At 45.3% G+C, this 22292-nt stretch overlaps 1 protein-coding gene across 1 annotated transcript in view; it reads left to right on the top strand.

The window, feature by feature from the left end:
* LOC119177890 (MIF4G domain-containing protein) overlaps positions 1 to 22292 on the top strand; it is a 58038-nt gene that overhangs the window by 9562 nt on the left and 26184 nt on the right. The window contains exons 2-3 of the mRNA XM_075887313.1: positions 14801 to 14961; positions 16411 to 16507. Coding sequence (XP_075743428.1) covers positions 14833 to 14961; positions 16411 to 16507 — 226 coding nt within the window. The 5' untranslated portion in view covers positions 14801 to 14832. The remainder of the gene's footprint in view (positions 1 to 14800; positions 14962 to 16410; positions 16508 to 22292) is intronic.

Below are 22292 nucleotides of genomic sequence, written 5' to 3'. Positions count from 1 at the left end.
GTCTTCCACTCATCAGTAAAGAAAGGTAAACGGACTACTACTGGCCTTGTTTCTTTCTCTAATTTCTTTTTTTTTTACAGCGAAAGCTGTTTGAGATCACAACAAAGGCCGTTTTTTGTGGTGCCGTAGTTTTCCGGCGCCGCCGGTGTCCGTACAGCGCCTATCACGCGAAATAAGCGATAAAAACACCAAAGAGACATTGGTATTGGAACCAAGGCCCCCTCCGTTTCACTCCAGTATTCTACCGCTGAGCCACACCGGTGTTTGAATTTGCGTTGCAAACTGTCCCTAGGCATGCTTCACGCCGGGAAAGGAATCGTGTTAATATATGCGTAGTACAGCGTTTCTAGAGCAACAAAGAGATAACATGGTGTCACACATTGCGAATTGCGTCACTGATAGGTCATCGAATCCACCAGCCCATTACAAATAACTCGGGCGTAATTTTCCATCGTCAGCAGAAAAAAAAAACGAAAAATTCCTTGCAAGTGTGTATTGGGTACCACGCTTATCCTCCGAATAATGACGAAGAATGGCATAGTGGATGCCTCTCTACTACGCAAAAATTAGGATCCGTGTCGTATTGGGTACCGCGTGCGTGCTTGTATATAGCTGTTACCCAAAGAGTGGTTCCAAATACTCTAGAAAGGCCGCTCTTCCAGCTTTAGTTGCGACTGAACTGCACGTTCCGCGCAGGCCTAGTGCTTTTTTTTTGTTGGTTTGTTTCAGTCTGCCTAAACTATTTTTGCGCCATAAAGAATTCCTAGAACCAGTCCGCAGGATGGCTTTAAGTTTATTCCTTCGTGCGGTTCTTCCAGCAACTGAAATGGGCTTTGGCTACAGGAACGTTTGCAAAGCCGTATGCGATGTCCTAAGAGAAACGAAACGGATAGCTTAGGCATAAATCCACTTCGTTTTCAACCCCGTTGACTTGATGGGGTTTCTCTTTACATCCCCGTTCTTCGCCTATTTGTTTGTTCCTCTTTTGAATGCAAATGTATTTTTTAGGCTTTGCCAGGCATCCAGCGTTGTCCTTGGTGCCGCTCTCACTCCCTCTCCCATAGCAACAGCTACGGGCGTGCGTTGTTATCCTCGCCCCCAGCAACTAGAGCATGTGGTGCGAGAGAGTGTTGGAGAGGGTAGGTGCAGTGCTTCGCCGTTTGCTCTTTCTTCTCCCTGCGCCCCACTTTGCCATCCGCTTGCTGTTCGCTGGCTGGGTGCCTCTCAAGAACATCCGAAAATGTGTGCTCGAGACGCCGCTGTGAAACGTCGAGCCGAGAACGCTGTTTGTTTTGTTCACTTCATAGTATTTTTACGATGATGAATATAATTTATTTTCATATCCGGCATGTTTGTGGTCCGGGCTAGACCGCACAAGGAGGTACCGGGAGACCTTGTCTCTGTACAGCCTCCCTAGCCTGCTGGATAGCCCATTTTTGGTCTTGAACCTCCGAGCTGAGCAGCACAAGCCTCGACTGCTTCCGGAGGACCTCTGGAGAACTTGTTGATAAGTTGGGGCATTCCCATAATATATGTTTGTAAGACGCCTTTTCTGTTACGCATAGCTTATATTTGTTGTCCGGGTATAAGTGTGGGTAGCTCCTGTGGAGGTGCACAGGGTTCGGGTAGCTGTTCGTCTGTAGCTGTCGGTATTCCGATGCTTTTTGCCTGTTTAGACTCGGATGAGGTGCGGAAAAGACGCGCCTTGCTTCTCTGTAGTGTTGCATGTATTCTGTGTATCTTGTAAATCGGTCTTTGTGTGGTACGTCGGCGGCGCCAGAGATGATCACCGAGCGGTGGGGTCGGGTTGCGCGGCGGGTTAATTCTCGCGACAACTCATGAGCCAGCTCGTTAGGATATGGTGTATCAGTCTCTATGTGCGCCGGGAACCATATGAGGTATTTGGGTTCATTTACTTTGTGTAGTTCTTGGTTATTAAAGAGGATTCTGAGGGCTTGCTGTGAAATACGTTCTTGCGTAAAATTTCTGATTGCTATTTGCGAATCGCTCAGTATGAATGAGTGACTGTTGGAGGTGATAGCCATGGCTATGGCTACCTCCTCAGCCTCCTCTATATTGTTTGTTATTACAGAGCACGCATTAATACAAATGCCGGACGTGTCAATCACAACAGCAGTGTGAGCTTTTCATTCAGGGTACGGGCTAGCATCTACAAAAAGAGATTTACAGTTCGTGCCGTGTGCTTTGAGCAGTGCTTTTTCTTGGTGTTTTCTGCGGTCCGTGTTGATAATGGGGTTCATGTTTTTGAGTATCGGTTTAGAGACGATCTTAGCTCTGATTGTATTGGGAATGTCATGTTTGACACCATGTTGTGCATGGTACATGATTTATAATCTACTCATTATATTTCTTCCCGTTTTTGTTATAGTGAGCCTTTCAAGCTGGGATATCCGCTGAGCTTCTATAATATCTTCAAGCGTATTGTGTAGTCCTAGCTGAAGAAAAAGGTCTGTGCTAGCATACTCAGGCATTCCTATCGCTTGTTTGTAGACCTTCCGGATGAGTGCATTTATTTTGTTAGTTTCAGCTTTTTGCCAGTTGTGGTATGCTGCTACATAGGTTATGTTACTTATGACGAAGGCCTGGATTAGACAAATTACGTGGACTTCTTTCATACCTCGGTGTTTATTCGTGACCCTGGGAATCAGTCTCAATGCATTCGTGACTTTGGCGTTTAGTCTGCGTATAGTCTCGCCATCGGCACCGTTAGCCATTCTTAAATGGATTGAATGCTTTCTGACTAATCGCACTCAGTTTGTAACAACTAATGGCTATAACTCACCTCTTTCTAAAGTAACATCTGGCGTACCTCAAGGTTCCGTATTAGGCCCTTTACTCTTTCTTATATATATTAATGATCTCCCAGACAGCATTAACTCCGCTATAAGGTTATTTGCAGATGATTGTGTAATTTACCGCGAAATAAACAATGAATATGATAACCAATTTCTACAGTCAGACCTTGACACTGTCTCAACCTGGTGCAATAAATGGCTTATGACTCTCAACTCTAACAAATCTAAATGCATGTCAATAACCCGGCGATCTATTTCTCCCCCCTGTACCTACAGAATTAACGCCGTTCCCCTCCAGCATGTCTCTTCATATAAGTACCTCGGCGTTTACATTACCAACAATCTATCTTGGCACACGCATGTTACCTACATCTGTAATAACGCTAACCGAACGCTAGGATACTTACGCCGCAACTTTTCTCGCGCTCCGCTGTCCCTCAAAATTCCATTATACCGATCACTAATTCGCCCAAAGCTTGAGTACGCGTCCGCTATATGGGATCCCGTGCAGCAAAATTTAATTAACGCGTTAGAATCTGTTCAGAACCGCTCAGTTCGGTTCATTTGTTCTAATTATTCCCGTACTGCTAGCATATCAGAAATGAAATCTAACCTTGACCTACCCAATTTAACTGTCCGGAGGAAACTGATTGATTGATTGATTGATTGATTGATATGTGGGGTTTAACGTCCCAAAACCACTTCATGATTATGAGAGACGCCGTAGTGGAGGGCTCCGGAAATTTAGACCACCTGGGGTTCTTTAACGTGCACCCAAATCTGAGCACACGGGCCTACAACATTTCCGCCTCCATCGGAAATGCAGCCGCCGCAGCCGGGATTCGAACCCGCGCCATGCGGGTCAGCAGCCGAGTGCCTTAGCCACTAGACCACCGCGGCGGGGCATCCGGAGGAAACTGGCGCGACTGCATTTTTTTTCATAAGATATTTTTTCACAATCCATCAATGAAGCGAGACCTCATTTCACAACCGTCATACCACTCATCGCGCATTGATCATCAGCATAAGGTTGCCATTCCGTTTTGCCGCACCAAATTCTTTTCAGCAGCCTTCTTTCCGAAAACAGCCGCCGATTGGAACCACCTTCCCTCTTCCGTTGTATCAATAACAGACCCTTTGTTATTCAAGACTGCAATTTCTCAGCAATGCTTGTAACTATACGCAGTTTCCATTATCTATCTTTGTCTTGTATGTGCTTGAATTCTTATACATTTTTAGTTGACTTATGTTGCCTTCCTGATTTGCGCATCTGATACTTGTTTCTTTATTTTGTCTTTTATTCTTGTGTGTTATATATGTTGTACCCACCCCCTCTGTAATGCCCTACGGGCCCTGAGGGTATTCTAATAAATAAATAAATAAATAGCCTCGATGACTAATCCCAGTACCCGTATTTTTGGAACTGTCGGTATAGTTGTGCCCTCATGTGCATGAATCCTAATTTCCTCATATTGCCACTTGTTTTCCTCGGACTTTGGTGGTCTACCTCTGATTGCTGGCATGTAGAGAAGAAGTTCTGATTTCTCCGGCGAGCATGTGAGTCCTGTGCCTTCCAAGTATCGCTCAACTGTTTCTATTGCTTCTTGGAGTCTCTGTTCTTTGTAGCCGTCGCTGCCATCACTGACCCATATTGCGATGTCATCCGCGTAGATAGAGTGATATATTCACGGGATTTTATTTACCTTTTTTGGTAGTCCAATCATGATTAGATTAAAGAGCATTGGCGATATTACGGAGCCCTGCAGAGTACCTCTGCAGCCCAAGTCTTCGAGATCAGATGTAAGGCCTTCTAAGCTGAGCCTTGTTTTCCTGTTGGTCAAGAAGTTTCTGACGTAATTATAGGCTCGCTCACCCGTGTTTAAGCTTGATATGCGGCTGATAATTGTTTCATGAGCTGCATTGTCAAATTCTTTCTTGAGATCCAGACCGAGTATGGCTCGTGTGGATCTTGTGGGGTAGTCTATGATTTGGTGTTTAATGTGTAGCATGGCGTCTTGGGTGGCTAGGTGACGACGGAAGCCTATCATCGTGTGTGGGTAGTAATCAGCATCCTCAAGCTCTGTTTAGAAATGCATGTTTCATTACTTTTGCTATGCATGACGTTAATGAGATGGGTCGGAGATTTACTTTGTTGATTGGCTTTCCAGGTTTTGGTATAAGGATTGTTCTAGCCTCTTTCCACGCGTCCGGTTTTGCCCCTTCTGTCCAACATTTGTTTATATATCCAGTTAAAAATTCTATTTATTCATCGTCCAGGTTACGCAATGCTCGGTTTGCGACTCCATCGGGTCCCGGTGCTGATTTTACATTTAATTTGTGGAGCACCGCTCTAACCTCTGCTACCTCAAAGTTTTTGTGCATGTTGTGGTTGGCTTCGCCTGTATAGTTTTTATGTTGTAGTGGCGGCGATTTGGGCATGTAGATGTTTTGTAGATCTGTCATTAGCTGTTCCTCGTTTCCTTCGTATTCGCGTGTGAGATGATGGATAGTGTGTCTCTGTTCAGTTTTAGTATTGGTGGGATCTAAAAGAAACCTTAGCAACTTCCACGTTTGTGATGTTCCAATACGGGTGCCCATGTCCTCACATATCTACGCCGATTGTTGCTCACAAAGCAGCTTGCAGTGACTTTCAATGTCTTTGTTGAGCTGTGCTATCTTTTTCCGGACTGTTCTGTTGTGTCTTTGCCTCCGCCATTTGTGTTGTAACGCTTCTTTAGTTCGCCACAGGTGGATTAATCTGTTATTGATGCGCTCAACTGGGATATCTGTTTCTACTTCCTGTGTGGCTTTCCTGAAGGTGTCCATTATGCTCTCGCACCATTGCTGGATATCGTCAAGATCTTCGGTAATCGTTTTTATGATATCCCGAAATTTATTCCAGTCAACTAGACGTCTCGTGTTACACATGGTCGTAATCCTGTCGCTATCGGTGAATGGTACGTGTGTTTCGAGTATGCGATGGTCACTTCCTAAATCATCGAATGTGTTGTGCCATGTAGCCCCCAGGGCATTCTTGGTTATTGTAAGATCCGGTGTTGTGTCTCGCTGGGTGCTTGTACCTATGCGTGTGTGTGCATGCGGGTCTGTTATCAGAGTAAGCTGTTCGTCTTGTATGCTCTGCCATAACCTTTTCCCTTTGGGGGTGGTGTAACCATACCCCCATGCCTCGTGTGCGGCGTTGAAGTCCCCTGCTATGATGAGTGGGGCACTGCGAGCTAATATCATGGCCTGCCTAAATACAGAGTGAAATTGCTGTCTGTGATTTGACGGACTGCTATATACGTTAAGAATAAATGTGCTGCTCCCTTTTGTTTTCCTAGATAGAAGTTCTGTCATTATATGGTTGTATCCACCTTCTAGATTATGGGTTCTGACCGTAATCTCTCTTCTTACTAGTGTAGTGAGAGTTTTATTTCCCTCTTCACGCTTGGGACTTGAGGCCGAACCTCATAAGCGCGAAAATGCACGCGACAGCGACAAGCGACGCGACGTAGATCGTCTTCGCGCGATCAGTCGCTAGCGCAGGCAAACCTCATTCACGCGACGGCTTCGGCGAGTGAATTCCACTGTTGCTGGCATGAGGCCGTCTACTCGCACCAAGAAAACCGCGTAGCGAGCGGTATGCAATTTAAAATTAAGATATATTGTTGTGTAATGAAACGGAGAGTGTTTATTATTGCCTTGCAGCACTTTTTTATATGCACATGCGTAATAAACATTGCGTTATTTCTTGTTGCGCATACGTGACTCGGGCAGGGTCGCGTGCACCTATGATGTCTTTGTCTCTTCCGGTATTTCGCTATGGCTGCTTGAGCCCAGCACTTCTGGGCGATGAGCGACGGTTTCCAAATCTGGAGAACCGAGCGATCGCGCGAAAATGAGCACGTGACACGTCGCGCGAACGCCCTGTTTCGTCGCTCATAGCGTCGCTCGTCGCTGTCGCGTGCATTTTCGCGCTTATGAGGTTTGGCCCTTACTGTCTGGTATCCTGGTAGTGTGGCGAGGCCAAGCGTTTCTTGAAGTAAAATAACATCCGGCTTGTTGCCTTGTCGGATGTACTGCTGGATGACAGATTTCTTAGCCCTGAATCCTCTATAGTTCCATTGCCATATGTGGAGTTGTCCCTTACCACGCCTCACCATCGCTGTTCGTTTTTTGTGTGGGGGGCGTGAAAATAGGTGGGTGGGTGAAAGGGGTTGGTGGTTTTGTGGCAGCTGCCTGCAGGGGATATGGTGCCTGCGGTTGTTGGTGAACGTTCGCGACTGCACTTTGAATGTCTGCGGATGTTTGTTGGTTGCATCCTCGTTCCAGCGTTGCTACCCTGGCTGCTTGTGCCATCAGATCAACAGACGTCTTAGTGGTGGTTTCCAGGATAGATTGGAACGCGGTTAATAGCTTGTCTACTTTTTTCTCAATGTTATCCAACTTTGTTTGTTGCGAGAAGTTTTCTTGTTTAGTGCTTGGGGGATCTGTAGTTTTCTGCGTTTTGGCCTTTCGTTTTAACGGAGGGTTACTTATCTCCATGCGATCGTCGGCTATGTGTGTTTCTTCCTGCATTACAGTATTAGTTATGCTAAGGCCTTTGGGTTTGCCGCATTCGCGTTCCATAGTGAGTTCTATTTGAGCTTGCATCTTTTCTATCATTTCTTTCATTCGTCTGTTTTCATCTTTAAGCCGCTCCAACTCTTGACTGCTGTTGTTATTGCTACCGTTATTATTTTTGACCTCCTGAGGTCCTTCCGGTCGCAAGCCGCGTACTCTATCTGCCCAGCCCACCTTGTTTGTTGGTCCCTTAGATGCAGATCCCGACCTGGAACTGGGGTGGGAGCTTGCAGGGCTGTGGTTCCTTGAACCGGAGCGGGATCTTGTTTGCTGTAGTTTTCCGTGTCTCGATGTCGAGCGCTCTCGTGGACGTCCTCTTGGTGGAGATGAGCTTTGCCTTTGAAGTTCTAGTAGCCTGGCCCGTTGTCTCTGTTTTACAACGTAAGGTTTCTTGAACCTGGCCGTGCATCTTTTATCGGCTGTAACGCGATCTTTTCCACAGATTTGACAACTAGGGTCGCATCTGTGGTCGTCCTTGGGGTTGTGAATGCCGCAACCAGCACAAAGTCTATCTTGGGGGTTGGGGCATATGTCACTTCTATGTCCCAGTCTGTTGCACTGCTTGCAGTAGTCAATTTGCTTGCGGTATAGCGTGCACGGTATTATTACTTCATCATAGCACACACTGGAGGGTACCTTGTTTCCACTGAAGAGCGCAATGACCGTTGTAGTATTCCCCCGCAGTCGTTTCGCCGTGATGATGCTGTGGTTTCTTTCAGTGACAAGGGCCGCCCTAATCCTACCAGGAGTTTCTTCCAGTGGGTATCCTTTAATGGTACTCTTGGCTGTATCTTCTCGTGCTGTTTCATACGCTGCCACTTCAAATTCTTTGTCTCGTATAAGTATTTTCTTGATTTTTCTGTACTGGTCAGCTCGGTCGGGGTCTGGTGTGCTCACTATCATGATGTTCTGTGTCTGCCCAACTGCTCAGCAATCCAGCTATTACCCTCCCCCATCCATTTCCATCACCTCCTGGCTTGACTGGATCGGCGCCGAAGGGGAAGAAGAACAGCGTCGACTGATCGCACAGGCGGTCGAAATGCTCGGCCTGTAAATTTGGCTGAATAAAAGTCTATTACTACTACTGTGTCTTGTTGGATCATATCACGTCGAAGTGCCGGACTTCTGATGGTATAGCCGCGGCTTCATGTATGCCAGTGGTTATATCGGTTGGGCCGAGTGCGGCTACGCGTAAGCCTCCTTTCGGTCGGATGACAATTTTGTAGTCTCCCACCGGCAGCTTGGGCATTCTGCTCGCTTTTTCGATGCGGCTCATCCGTCTTTCCTGCGTTTTGGCTTGCGTGTTACCAAAGCTGGGTTCCACCCTGTTAGCACCATGGACGCTGTCAGCGTCCCTGACCGATTCATGTCTGGGCTTTCGACGACGCCCGTAGTAGACGGTGTGCCAGCCTTCTTAACTCTCGGTAGTGGCTGGCGATTCATCATCATCGTGCTGTACGTCCATCGTCCTCGAATCAGCATCAGTGTCTTGCGCGTCGCTTGCCGACGCGGTTGATTCCATTGGGTTTACAGTGCCGGCTCCCTGAGGAAACCGGCCTGTTTCGCGAGGCTTAACAGCGTCTCGTGTGGTGTGCACCGAGAAAAGGCCGTAAAAAGACGAAAAATGGTTGGCCCACCTTGTGTTTGGTATCCTGAGAATCTGGATGACGAGGCGAATCCTCTGATATCACTCTGAGAAATGCACGTGGTGATTTTCTCTGCGAAGTTGTTCATAAAAGCAGGAGCCGACGTGAAGCGCGTCTGCACTCGTCGGCGCTCGCAGCGTCTCCTCTAGTTTTTTATGAAGAGTAGGAGTTCCCCCTTTCTGGGCTGTTGCACGAGAGTACAAAAGCCGACGTCACAGCCTCGGCAGTGCATTTTTAGGTGGGGCACGCGCACTAATAAGAGCCCGGACAGGACTATGGCGGCGCTTAGGGCGCCTTGAGTGAAAAGGTCGATACTCGGCGAGAACTTTTCTTGGCGTTTGGAGCGAAGGCTACAGAGCCAATCCAAGGGCATCCTACCGCCAGTGAGTGTAGTTTCACAAGAGCGCCCGAATAGAAATAGAATTTCCCCTTTTCTTTTCTACGTGGAGCCATTTGAAACTGAACTCAAGTCCCGCCTTTAGGTCAGTCGTATTTACTTTAAATTATTCGTTGTGATTTTGCGTTTCTGAACGCGCGAGGAAGTCCCGCGTTTTTACGTGCCCCTCAAACGCTAAGCGGGCATCTGCGTCGATACGAAACGCTGATGGTGCGCCCCCGTCCCTTGAGCGTTACGAGACGCGCGCCTAAACGGACTATTTTTGCTTAGTGCTACAAGTGCAGCAGCTCCGCCTCCATAGCTTTCCCTTCAGTGCCAAGTTGTCACCGAGTGTAGCTACTAGAGCTGGAAACGCATACCGCCTTTCTCGTGACAGAAAAACGCCACGTGCGTTATTGGCTGCGCGGTGTAAAAAACAAAAAAAAACTTTCTTATAACACTGGGCTCCCACGTGCGAAACGCTTTTATGGACGCTACGCAATGCATTTGCATTTCTTCGAGATTACCTTCGGAGAGGTGGGGACACTTTTTGCCGCTTTCCTTTAATTATTATATTTTTAATCCTTGTTTTACCAATGTGTTCGGTTTTAAACTATTCATTTTAAACGTATTCGGCTCGCAAAACATCTTTATCTCTAAAATGAGGGGCCCCCACATTCATCGCTGCATTATTACCCGCGGTGGGTGCAAGCCATCGTGTTGGCAACAAGCTTTGTCCACATCGGCGTTCCACGTCGGCCGACCGTTCGTCGAGAAGGTGTCGGAGGTGAGCTAATGTGGTGTAGCCCCTTGGATGTGGGAAAGATGTGAGAAGCCATAGGCCAGAGGGCTGAGTGCTAAGAGTTCGTCAATGCGATTTCTCTCGCCGTTGTTGCGATGGATGTAGCATAAGGTCTGGAATGGTGAGGGATATTTTTGATATTCAAGCTATTCTCGATGTAACGAATGCGAGGCCCCTTTAACGATTGCGACGCTTCATTACTCCCTCGATAAAGAACTAACCTAGTGCTACGAACATTTCTGTCGCGAGTTTGCGATGCGAGCTGCCTCTCGGGCTACTACGCTATGAAGCCACGCTGATGCCTAGCTGTAGCTGACGCGTTTGCATCAAGATGACCATGTGTAAAAAATCAGTGAACGTTGCATAGAAAAATCTGTCAAGATGGAAAGTCGAGCGCTAATATTGGTTTTTATCACTCACTTTCTCGTAAGTTTTTGTCATTATTTATTATAAGGTATACGCTTTATCACAGAGGGAAAAAACGCCGCCATGCTGCAGTCCGCGCTGGAAAACAAAGGCTTAAGGCGCAGCCTCGGCAGTGCTTTTTTTTTTAGGGGTCACGCCAGTTTGCCCAGCTCAGAGAGGAGTATGGTGGCGCCCAGGGAGCCGTTTTTAAGATTAGCTGTTCACGAAAATACTAAATCTGTGACACAATGTCAACATATGTTCATATGTGTACGTACACCTCGTGACCGCTTTATCAAAGTTACCGGTCAGATAGCTTTTTTTTTTTTTCAGTCTTGGGAGGAACACTGAAAAGAACAGACAGAACATTGCAGTACACCTTCGCGGTTACCCGCTTGACCGAAGGTCTTGCAGTTTCTCTTTTGAAGCGAGCCAACGGCCGGCTAAAATCCCCGGGGTCGTACTTGTAAGGGCGCTCTTTTTGTCGCGCCGCATGTATGGATATAGCGGCCGGCGGGCGTCCGCACTTCGGCTTTCCTTGCGGAACGATTTAGGAGTGGTGGTGGTGGTAGTGGTTAGAAGATGAGAAAAAGGCACCTAATTTCTGCAACGCGGTCGGGAGCACGGCGCAGTGCCTTTAGGAGTGGACCGAGAAGCAGCTAGGGCGGGGTACGGGTGGGGTGGGAGCTTTTTACTCAGAGTTTTTTGCCTGCCCCCTATGCCCCCCCCCCCTTGAGCGGGCAAAATGAAAAAACATAATACGTCAGTTTCGCGCCTTCCTGCCCCTCTGGACGAACTCACTAATGGGTGCCCCTCCCCCCCCCCCCCCCCTAGACAAATCCTGGCGCTACTACGAAGTGAGCGTGTGTGCTGCGGGAGTGTTTTGTTGCCTTGGCCGTTGACTGGGGAGAGAGAGGAGGAATCGTAGGAGAGAGAGAGGAAGCTGATGCGCAATGGGGGTGTGGACGCCGCACTATTTCAAGCAGGATTTCAAGCTGGACGGTTGTGCCCTCGCGATCTCCGACGCCAGCGTAGCTCCCGCCGACTGGTTCGCCCTCCGCGGTCTCCTGACGCCGTGCAGCTCTCGCATTGTGGCGCCCCGCCCTTGGACTGCTTCGACCGGATCCCCACTTTCCTATCTCCTTCTTTTTTCCGTCGCTTGCCTGTCTACTTCTTCGTCTATTTTCCTTCTATTCTTTTTATCCCTCCTTCCCCCCACCCCTATAAGACACTGCACCGTGTCGCCTGAAGGCAGACAGAAATTAGGTGCCCTTTTCCTCTTTCTTCTAACCACTACCACCACTACGAAGAAAGCGTTCCGTTGCCTTTGCCGCCTACTCAAAAAAAAAAAGGGGGGGGGGGGGGAGGGGACGCGCGCGCGCAGTAGGTGGTAGACGCCGCGGGAGGGAGTGAGGGACATACACAGGCCCTGCGTTAAGCTGTTCCGCATCTAAAAATGACTGAAATATGATGTCGCATTGAAATTCGGGTGTCGATATTTCGGAGCGAAATTAAAACATGAGACTGAGACCTTCGTTTTTACTAGTCATTATATATACACATTAGGTGGAACGACCGGGGGTCGTTGGAAGTTCCCGGGCCACTATTCTGTATTTTATGACAACTTGGCCTGGGAACTTTTGACTACCCATGTGCATTTGAACTTGAATTGTGGCCTCACAGCAGTACTGATTTTCTCTAGATAGACAGTTACATGGGGTAGAAAATAGTGCTTGCAAGTATCCACGAAACCGGCTATTCGGTTAAACCGGAGAAAAAAGAATCCGGCCTTGAAAGCTGGTTATTCGAATTTCAAGAAACGGGAATTCTGCTTGTCCGGTTTGAATGAACGTGCACCCGGTTATCCGAATATTCGGAAATAAATATTTAGTCTCACTAAGAGCTTATTCAAAATTTAAGTGCTATTGCATGTGCGCTGACACAACATGCACAGCTCATTAATTCATTACTGATGTAAGCACTAATGGCCCATGCTAAAACTTCCGGTTTCTCAACTGCGCATGCACTCTCACACCCTGCAGATAACAGAATATTTGTGAATGCATAATCACTAGCCACCTTTCAAGAGGCGTTATCACAAGTGACTCACGTAATGTCCCCACATTGCAATGATGTGAGGAGGTCAATAAGAGTACATATCAGACTTGTACAAATGGTTGGAACGTTTCCTACAAACACAAGAATCCAAGAAAAACGAATATTTCTAGAAAAACGAATTTATTCTAGCATTACAAAATAAAAATCCGGTTATTCGATTATCCAAATATCACTGTATTGTTAACTGAATAAACAAATGAATATCCGATCAATTCGCTTTTTGAAATTGAATAACCGGTTAAAGGGTTTGCTACAAAACCGGTTTAATGTTGATGCCCTAATAGGAACCCCATTCTGCAGTGAAACCACCTTTTCAGGGAGGTTACACGTAGGAAACTACAAGTCTATTCATTTGTTTCAAGCACTTCGAAAATTTAAAGTTGCATCAAAGCAAATTCAAATGCTATAATTAAACATTTGTTCAAATAGTCAAATCACTCGCATATTTGTTCATGTAAAAAAAAAATAGTGATCTGCACTCTGTTGGTGTACTCCACCTGGAACAGCAACATTTGGCTGACATTTTTGCAGTGCTATCTTCTACCTCCAGAGTGTGGTCTGTTTTCCAACATGCAAGGTAGATAGATCAGTGTCCCTTTAAATGTTCAGTCGGGTTACCTGATGAACGCCGTTATACCAGTGGAAGTACTCCACTTATTATCCCACTGCGACACGTAATTTGCCTGTATTATGATTCACTTTTTGCATAAGCATGACAGTTCGATTTTTCTCAGCAGTGCGAACTACATATTAGGATGTTCTGTATGATCGTTCTGTACTTTTCTCATTGCTACTCTACGAATGAACTTTTGAATCCAATTAGTACGACTTAGAGATCAGAATATTGAAAATAGGTGCCTGCCTCTCTTTAGCTTTACACAAGCTTTCTGGAGCATCATTGCATCTTATTAGTTGTGGTTAATTTTTTGGTGTATTCCACCTGTCGGGCACAACTGCAACATTTGGCTGTTTTGTAGCATGTAGGGTAGATAAGTGGCCCTCCAAATGTTCAATTGTCTTCCCTATAGCTTTGTATGTCTGCTGTCTTGTGTGCGACCTCATATCTTGTAAGCAAAGCGAGGCATTGAAAAACTTGTGGCACACTTCTCTGGCACTCTTTAGTATTACCTCAGTTTATTAAGTGACACGATAATAATACATGTGTGCCTTTACTGTTATATAGCAATAGCTGGGGTGCTTGTAGCTTGTATACATACATTCACAATCCTGAATCAGGTGCATATGATGTTTGACTGTTAACCCAAGGTTCAACAGTGTAAAAAAACGCTGCTATATACTGGAAACACACTGGACAAGAGCTTTTTTTCTTTTTTTTTTCCGCACTGTTGAACTTTAAGTATGCCCAGTCAGCTTCTTTGCTGACCGAAATGTCATGGGGTCTAGTCCTTCTTGGGAGGTAGCACTTTAAGGAAGGCAGAATGCTGTAGGGTCATAAACTTGGCCTTTGGGGCACCCCAAAAAACTCCAGGTGTTAAAGGATTCTTAGTCCTCCACTACGGCATCTTTCATATGATTTTGGGACATGAAAAAATCTCAACCGGATTACTGTTGAGGTTCATGTTGAAGTGCTTGAGATGCTTGAAAACTTGGTTCAACATGGGACCATATTCAAATGTGATCCAACTGCCAGTGTGTTGCACAGGCTGTGTGCTCATTGTTAACTTTATTTTGATGGATGTTCTTGATGCCCACATTTTTTATTTGTTTCTTCTTAGCCTAAGCTTGCTCACTAACATGGTAATTGGGGACAAAATACTCCATATACACATTTTTTTTTTAACTGCGCTTTCCCTTTTTTGTCGTGTATGTGCAGTATTTCACAGTATTTTACCGATATACAAGCATTGGACAATACAAGCCCTTGCATCATCCACTCTGCATCGCGCTCATCTGTGTCACCGTGCACGTATCATACGAAAAAAGTTATAGCAAGTTTACCCACTCACCTTGTTTGATCGCTTCGTTGACTCGGTGCTTTCTTCTGTTTGTGCAGTTGTTTGAATTTAGCTGAACAACACACCAGTCATGCAGGCCGCTCTCGAAAAACTAAGCCGGCAGAACACTTCTGTCGGACAGCGGTCGTCACCGGGGCTCAACATGAACCACGGTTTCATGAAAAAGATCCAGCAGATGCAAATGGAGCAACGGCGACAGGTGCGTAGAAGTGCTGCGGTGGCAATATTGGTCGGTGCATTTCCTCGGGTTGGCGCGGTCGGAACCGTAGAGGTAGAGGGTAATGTGGCGCTGCGGTCGTCGAGCCACCGTGGAAATGATGGGTAGTGCACGAATGTGCCTACTCTTTGTACGTGCATGCTTCGAGCGCACTTGTGGCTTTGTTTATTGCTGCATTTTGGTTTAGTTTCGAATAAAAGAACAGACCATTGCAAACATCGTGACCCGATTTCAATTGCTGAGCCCTAAAAGATGACGGTGGTGAAGTGCAAGTGCTGAACATTTCTTAATTGCCATCTCACAGCAAACTGGCCCCCAGCCACGTGAAGCCAAGGTGAAAGAACTACCCCTTTTCACACTGGCTGAAGTGCCGTGCGTTGCATCTCTCGTAGCCACTAACACCACAGTTATCCCTCTAGTTTAATTATACGAAACTCTGTGGCGCGAATCATCAAACCGAGCACTAATTCTACCACGTGTATTCAAATATGACAAATGCAAGAGAATCTAACACTTCATTGTGGTATCTCTTGCGGGTGCTAGCGCAAGCCGTTTGTTTCTTGTCACAGAATTACAGGTAGCCTTCTGCAGAGCTGTATTTGCAGACAGACCTGCTTTCGGATGTCTTATTGTTGTTATATGACACCACGTTTACTCTTTTGAGCCGATAATAAAGAGTTCGAAGGGAACTCATTTGGTGAGGTAAGAACACAGTGATAACAGAAGCGAACGCTCGCCAAAACGTGAAAAGATAGATAGTGACATATTTTACTTTTTGGCAAGTGCCTTTTTGTTTAGTATCTTTTTTACTGAATTCTTCAAACATGTTTTCCAAACAGAGAGGGCAATATAAATGGTACAAGCAAGAGCACGCTTGAAAAAAAAACACTTGGAAAACGAAAGAAAATAGAAACAATACTACATAAATGAGGTCAATATGTTTGGTAAAACACTATAAAATAAATCAATAATAATCATGATTTCAATGTTGATTCGATTATTAAATTCCATTCAGTTATAGTATGAAATAAAGAGAATTCCTAAATATGTTTGTTCTAGCACAGTAAGGTGTTAATGCATCTTGTCTACAGTGACGTGTCGTTCTGGTTAAGAGGGGCGATAGATATATCTGGGGGAGTAGTTCGTGGAAAGCAGTTTAAGAAATTCCTCTTTCAGATTCTGTGTCCTTGTCTCCGTGGTTCAATATGTATAGCTTTCATAATTTCTGAGGGCGAATCCAATCTTTAGGTTTTGTAAAAAAAATCTAAATATAACTGCCTTTTGCAGCACTCTCTCAAGGTTGTTGATATTAGTTTTAGTATACGGATCCCAAACAATACATGCATATTCCAGTTTACTTCAAATTCAGGCGATATAGCTAGCTTTACAAGACTTCTTGCTAAACTGGACAATCTTGTTTGCCTCGCGTAGCTCGCATTAAAGAATGCTGCTGGGCCTAGTAAAGAACTCCAGTCGGTTAGCCCCCAAAGGTCGACCAAGCCGACGATGCCAATATACAGGCCGCCTGGTGAGTTCATTCAACCCTGTTGACTGTTCTGGTTGCCGCACTATTACTGTGTACCGGTGTCCACCACGAGCTTTCACAGATGGCATGTCAGAAGATATTCACTTGTTTCGCATGCACGTGGGCATTTCATGTGCAATGTCTGCTCGTATTGTTCTAAGGCCAGTATAGCTTCTGTGTGCGAGTGAGCATTGGTGCCAAAGTGTGGTCCTATCTTCATGTTTCATCATTTGCAGTGTTGCCAGCCATGGTAGTCTCGCATTCCACGGCCTCTTATGTAAATGCTTTGCCATGACTTTTCTGAGACATGCCTGTAATATTTAGCCAGCGGCAGAGCGCAAAGCTGGGCACAGGTGTATTTGCACAAAATGGGCCCATCTAGACCAGGAGGACCCTACTAAGGAAAAAAAAAAAGTGCACACTCAAGGGATAAGCATCACAACATTCACACTTTGAGAATCGATTATTTTCGTTGCTTATTCGAATTCTCCAGGTGAATCTATTTGAGAAAAATGTCGTAATTTTTAGGGCGACCTTATGGTGACGAATAATCATTTGGATTTATGCATACACATGGTTTATCTATGAGTAACAGCAAGACAAATTGGAGAAAAAATTATATGACTGTTAAAAAAATTAAGTTCCAATAACTGTTCGGGCAGTTCACCGATGTACAAATGTAAGTGGACGAAGTGGCGCTGTAAACATGGAGGGAGAAAAGCCACTTTTGATCTGGCCAGCTTTTGTCTCGCCTCGGGCGCTTTTGAGGTGTTACTTGCTCATCAACATCCGAGCCTCAACTCATTAGTAACTCTTGATACGTTGGGCTGACATTTCGTGAATCATATTCCGATTCAGCGGTCAAGCGATAATTCGAAGGAATCCCCTCTCAACACACTTGCAGCAGAGAAACTGGTGCGCGCTTCCATGGCACAAGCAGACTGTGCGCATGAGAGCACTGAACAAAACTGCTAATTTGCGAGCGCTTCCAGAAAGCGAGAACAACTCCGAAAGCCATAATATATATTCTTCTTGTCAGCAAAGAGACGGAGCGGTTTTTGTGAGTCCCCAGAACAGGAATTAAAACCACAGCGCGACATCATTTGTGCGAGTCGGCACCTGCATGCAAACGAGCGTAATCACTTACTGGGTACTGGGGAGAGATAAACGAGAGAATAATAACTCGTTCGCTTTTCGAAGGACTCCAAACCAGAAAGCCACCTGTTACGCAGGTGCAATAGGCGGAGACTGGCTGAAAGACAAAATCAAAACCAGCCAATACACTGCTGTAGTAAAGCATAAAAGAAGCAGGGAGAGGCATCAGTACTAGACAAATTTGATGTATTCCCAAAATGTGGCAGCACACACCAATTAAGAAAAGTTATAGAAAAAAGTGTGCGCTGTAATCATGCAGTGACCTAAATGTACACCTGTGACTGTCTTGTGGTTGTTGGCGAATCATGTATTTGCGCACCTTTGACCTGCAAAAGGTAAACCCTTTCGCAACCAAAAGAAAAGAAGAACAATGTGCCTCAGTCAATAAAACTTTACTCCTATCAATTTGAAGCCTTTTTTAATATTATAATTGTACCATTATTTCCATTCGCTGGCGTCCATTAATTTCACTATGCATAAAGGAAGAGATCTCGAGAAGGCGGCTTCACTGCATGACAATACAATAAATATATGACAATACAAAGAAAACAGAGACGAAAGTGCCCCAACATGGACTAGAGTGACATCAAGCATCCAGAAACGCATGTATGACGAGTATCATCTAAATTCTTTTCTTGCAGGACCACTTCCTGCTGGTGACAAGTACAGGTCGTTATCGGTCATATTGTAGGAAAATCTTATGAAGACTATACTCATGAACGGTTGAGAAGCTGTTCAAGCTGGCACCAACTCTTAAGAATGGCTTCTGTGCTCGCAGTTGTTTGAGATGTCTGCAATGCCTAATTACCTTGCTTGAGATGTCTGCGGCATTGGACTGGCCTGTAGGTTTTGACCACTTAAGACACTTCAGGGGTGCGGTACCCGATATGATGAGGGTGCTCCTCATGGCGACTACCTTATTGGCCCACTGTAAAGCTAGTGAACTGAAGAATAGGTAATGCCACCACAAAAAGTGCTCTTGTCTAATCGTGCCCTCATCGGATCAAATCTAGTTTCACGAATGGGTGGAACGCTTGACAAATTTCAGTTTACTTGGCAAAATTTTGAACAGCCTAGCGAGTCGCTCTTAAAACAGCAAGCAACGCAAGACCAAAATGGCACACCCGCTCATCTTTTTCTGCATTCTTGGCTTGTCTCATACTGGTTAGCTGACTAAGGCAACTGGCAGAGTAAGCATACGTGTTTTCTTTTTCGCGCAAAGCACTGGTGCAGTACTCTAGCTGTGTGTACATGTACAGTCAACAGGAAAAGCTTGCGGAACATCGACTAATGCAGATTCCTGCTATATCAGTTATTAATGCTTGTAATCAAGCTGGTGACTGCATAGTCCGGAATGCTAAATGCAGTATTGAACATTCATTCAGAGATTGCATTTCCAGAAAAAGCGGGAAATTAGATTTATCCATCATATTGTCACGAGCAAAACAAGACCTACAGCCAGGAGTTCACCTGAACCAGAGCAACGAAAATGTTCTCTTCTTATTCGCAGCCCAAAACGAGTATGAGCCACAGCGGCTCGTTCATCAATGGTGGCAATATTGTGTGTCGCAAACTTTTGCTCTTGAGTGTACATCCTTTCATATGCACGTGTGAAAGGTAGCTTTTCGATCTTGTAACTCTTTCAGCACATTGATTTCATCAAGCAGTGTCTCCTCCTCAATACATGGTTACTATGCGACTTGTTTCTCACTTTTAATTGCAATTTACACTGCTGTGGATTGATTGCATTGAAATAACATACCTTCAAATGCACTTATGTTGTCTTTAATTTAGTGCTCGCAGGCATACTGTTGGGATCACGTACTTGGGGTTGTGTCATTATTCCTCATTCTTTATACCGTATTTCAAATTTGAAGCATTTGTTAGCAAACTGCAGCATTTTTGAGTGCTTCCATCTACGGAGGAAGCATCAAAGCAGTGAAGAGGAAACTTGGGATTGGCAAAAATCGGATGTATGCACTAAGGGACAAAGAAGGCAAAATAACTACCGATATGAATAGGATAGTTAAAGTAGCGGAGGAGTTTTACAGAGATCTGTACAGTAGAAAGGACAATCACGACTTTAATACTATAAGAACTAGCAGTAACCCAGATGACACCCCACCAGTAATGATAGAAGAAGCCAGAAAAGCTTTGGAGAGCATGCAGAGAGGCAAAGCTGCTGGTGAGGATCAGGTAACATCAGATCTGCTGAAAGATGGAGGACAGATTGTGTTAGAAAAACTAGCCACCCTGTTTACGAGGTGTCTCCTGACGGGAAGAGTACCAGAGTCTTGGAAGAACGCGAACATCATCTTAATACATAAGAAAGGAGATGACAAGGACTTGAAGAATTACAGGCCGATTAGCTTGCTCTCTGTAGTATACAAGCTATTTACAAAGGTAATTGCTAACAGACTAAAGAAAACATTAGAATTCAATCAACCAAAGGAACAAGCAGGATTTCGAACAGGCTACTCAACAATCGACCACATTCATACTATCAATCAGGTAATAGATAAATGCTCAGAATATAACCAACCACTCTATATAGCCTTCATAGATTACGAGAAGGCGTTTGTTTCAGTAGAAATATCAGCCGTCATGCAGACACTGCGGAATCATGGCGTCGATGAAGTATATATAAACATCCTGGAAGAAATCTACAGGGGATCAACTGCTACCATAGTGCTTCATAAAGAAAGCAACAGAATACCAATCAAGAAGGGTGTAAGGCAGGGGGACACAATCTCCCCAATCCTATTTACCGCGTGCTTACAGGAGGTTTTCACAAGCCTAGAACGGGAACAGTTGGGGATAAGAGTTAATGGAGAGTACTTTAGTAACCTGCGCTTCGCCGATGACATTGCATTGCTGAGTAACTCAGGGGACGAATTGCAACTCATGATTACGGAGTTAGACAAGGAGAGCAGAAAGGTGGGTCTTAAAATGAATCTGCAGAAAACGAAAGTAATGTACAACAACCTCGGAAAGGAGCAGCGCTTCGAGATAGGTAATAGTGCACTTCAAGTTCTAAAAGACTATGTCTACTTAGGGCAGGTAATAACCGTGGAGCCGAACCACGAGATTGAAGTAACTAGAAGAATAAAAATGGGGTGGAGCACATTTGGCAAGCACTCTCAAATTATGACAGGTAGATTGCCACTATCCCTCAAGAGAAAGGTATATAACAGCTGTATCTTGCCGGTACTTAGCTACGAAGCAGAAACCTGGAGACTTACAAAGAGGGTTCAGCTTAAATTGAGGGCGACGCAGCGAGCAATGGAAAGAAAAATGGTAGGTGTAACCTTAAGAGACAAGAAGAGAGCAGATTGGATTAGGGAACAAACGGGGCTCAAGGATATCATAGCTGAAATCAAGAAGAAGAAATGGACATGGGCCGGGCATGTAGCGCGTAGACAGGATAACCGCTGGTCGCTAAGGGTAACTAACTGGATTCCCAGAGAAGGCAAGCGGGTTAGGGGGAGACAGAAGGTTAGGTGGGCAGATGAGATTAAGAAGTTTGCGGGTATAAATTGGCAGCAGCAAGCACAGGACCGGGTTAACTGGCGGAACATGGGAGAGGCCTTTGTCCTGCAGTGGACTTAGTCAGGCTGATGATGATGATGATGATCTACGTATCTATCAATCTCATCTAGCCACCTACATCTGGGTGCTTTTGTGATCAGCTCCTTATTGTGGTATGGACAAAAATTGGTACTGGAGGGTAAGTGGGTTTAAAGAATATAACTGTATTGTCATGACATGAATAATTGTGAAAATCCTGTCCCATACATCATCGAACCCTCTGCTCCCAACATATGGCACATATCCCTTATCCCATGGGCCATAATGTGTGGTTATGTGGGGTAAGTGATTGACAGTTCGTAACTACCCAGAAACAGTGAGAACACATATTGATAATTTAAATGCGAGAGCATCGAAGGGGCTCTGCAACACTTTTTCAGATAGCCGTTGAATAGTTTCATTAAAGGATCTTATTGCCTGACGAATTCACTGCCGCGAAAACTTTTAGAATCCATCCAGTACAAGCAGAGTTACATAGATTCAATAGCACACTGCAATTGCATTCTCTCTTCCCAATGAAAGCACTGGAAGCTAAGTAGGGAGAGAAGGCACAGGGAAAGAAAATACGTCACGTGCATCAAGTCTCCTTGAACCCTCTTTGTTTTCTTTTTTCTTGGAATGGGCAATTTTTCAGTGCGATAGCGCATGCACACGGAGACAAGTCGTCCGCTCCCGTGGCAGCCCCAGTAACCACTCAGTGCGCCATGCTCAAATCATACCATGTTGGGATTTTTGAGCCTGTGGTGTCGTTTGTTGAGAGAGGAGAGATTGAATTTAGCTGATTTTGAAAACTTATTGTGAATTACAGGCCACATGCTGTGATATAATACTTGACTAAAGTGTTCTTGGGAGGCTCGGCTACTGATCCGCGTTTTCTGACGATGCGCAAAACGTGTTGCAGGGCCTCTTTAGAAAAACTGCCATTGGCAGCACTGACCCAACAAATGCAAAAGATAAATATCAGTGTCCCAGCGGAAATCCAACACGAGCATTCTGCCTGGCAATCAAGTATTCTGCCAAGCAGCCGTGCCACGTCCTAAAAGTG

Source organism: Rhipicephalus microplus, chromosome 1, assembly GCF_043290135.1.
Source record: "Rhipicephalus microplus isolate Deutch F79 chromosome 1, USDA_Rmic, whole genome shotgun sequence".
Lineage (NCBI taxonomy): Eukaryota > Metazoa > Arthropoda > Arachnida > Ixodida > Ixodidae > Rhipicephalus > Rhipicephalus microplus.
The sequence above is the reverse complement of the archived record's forward strand: the minus strand, read 5'-3'. Positions and strand labels throughout refer to the sequence as shown.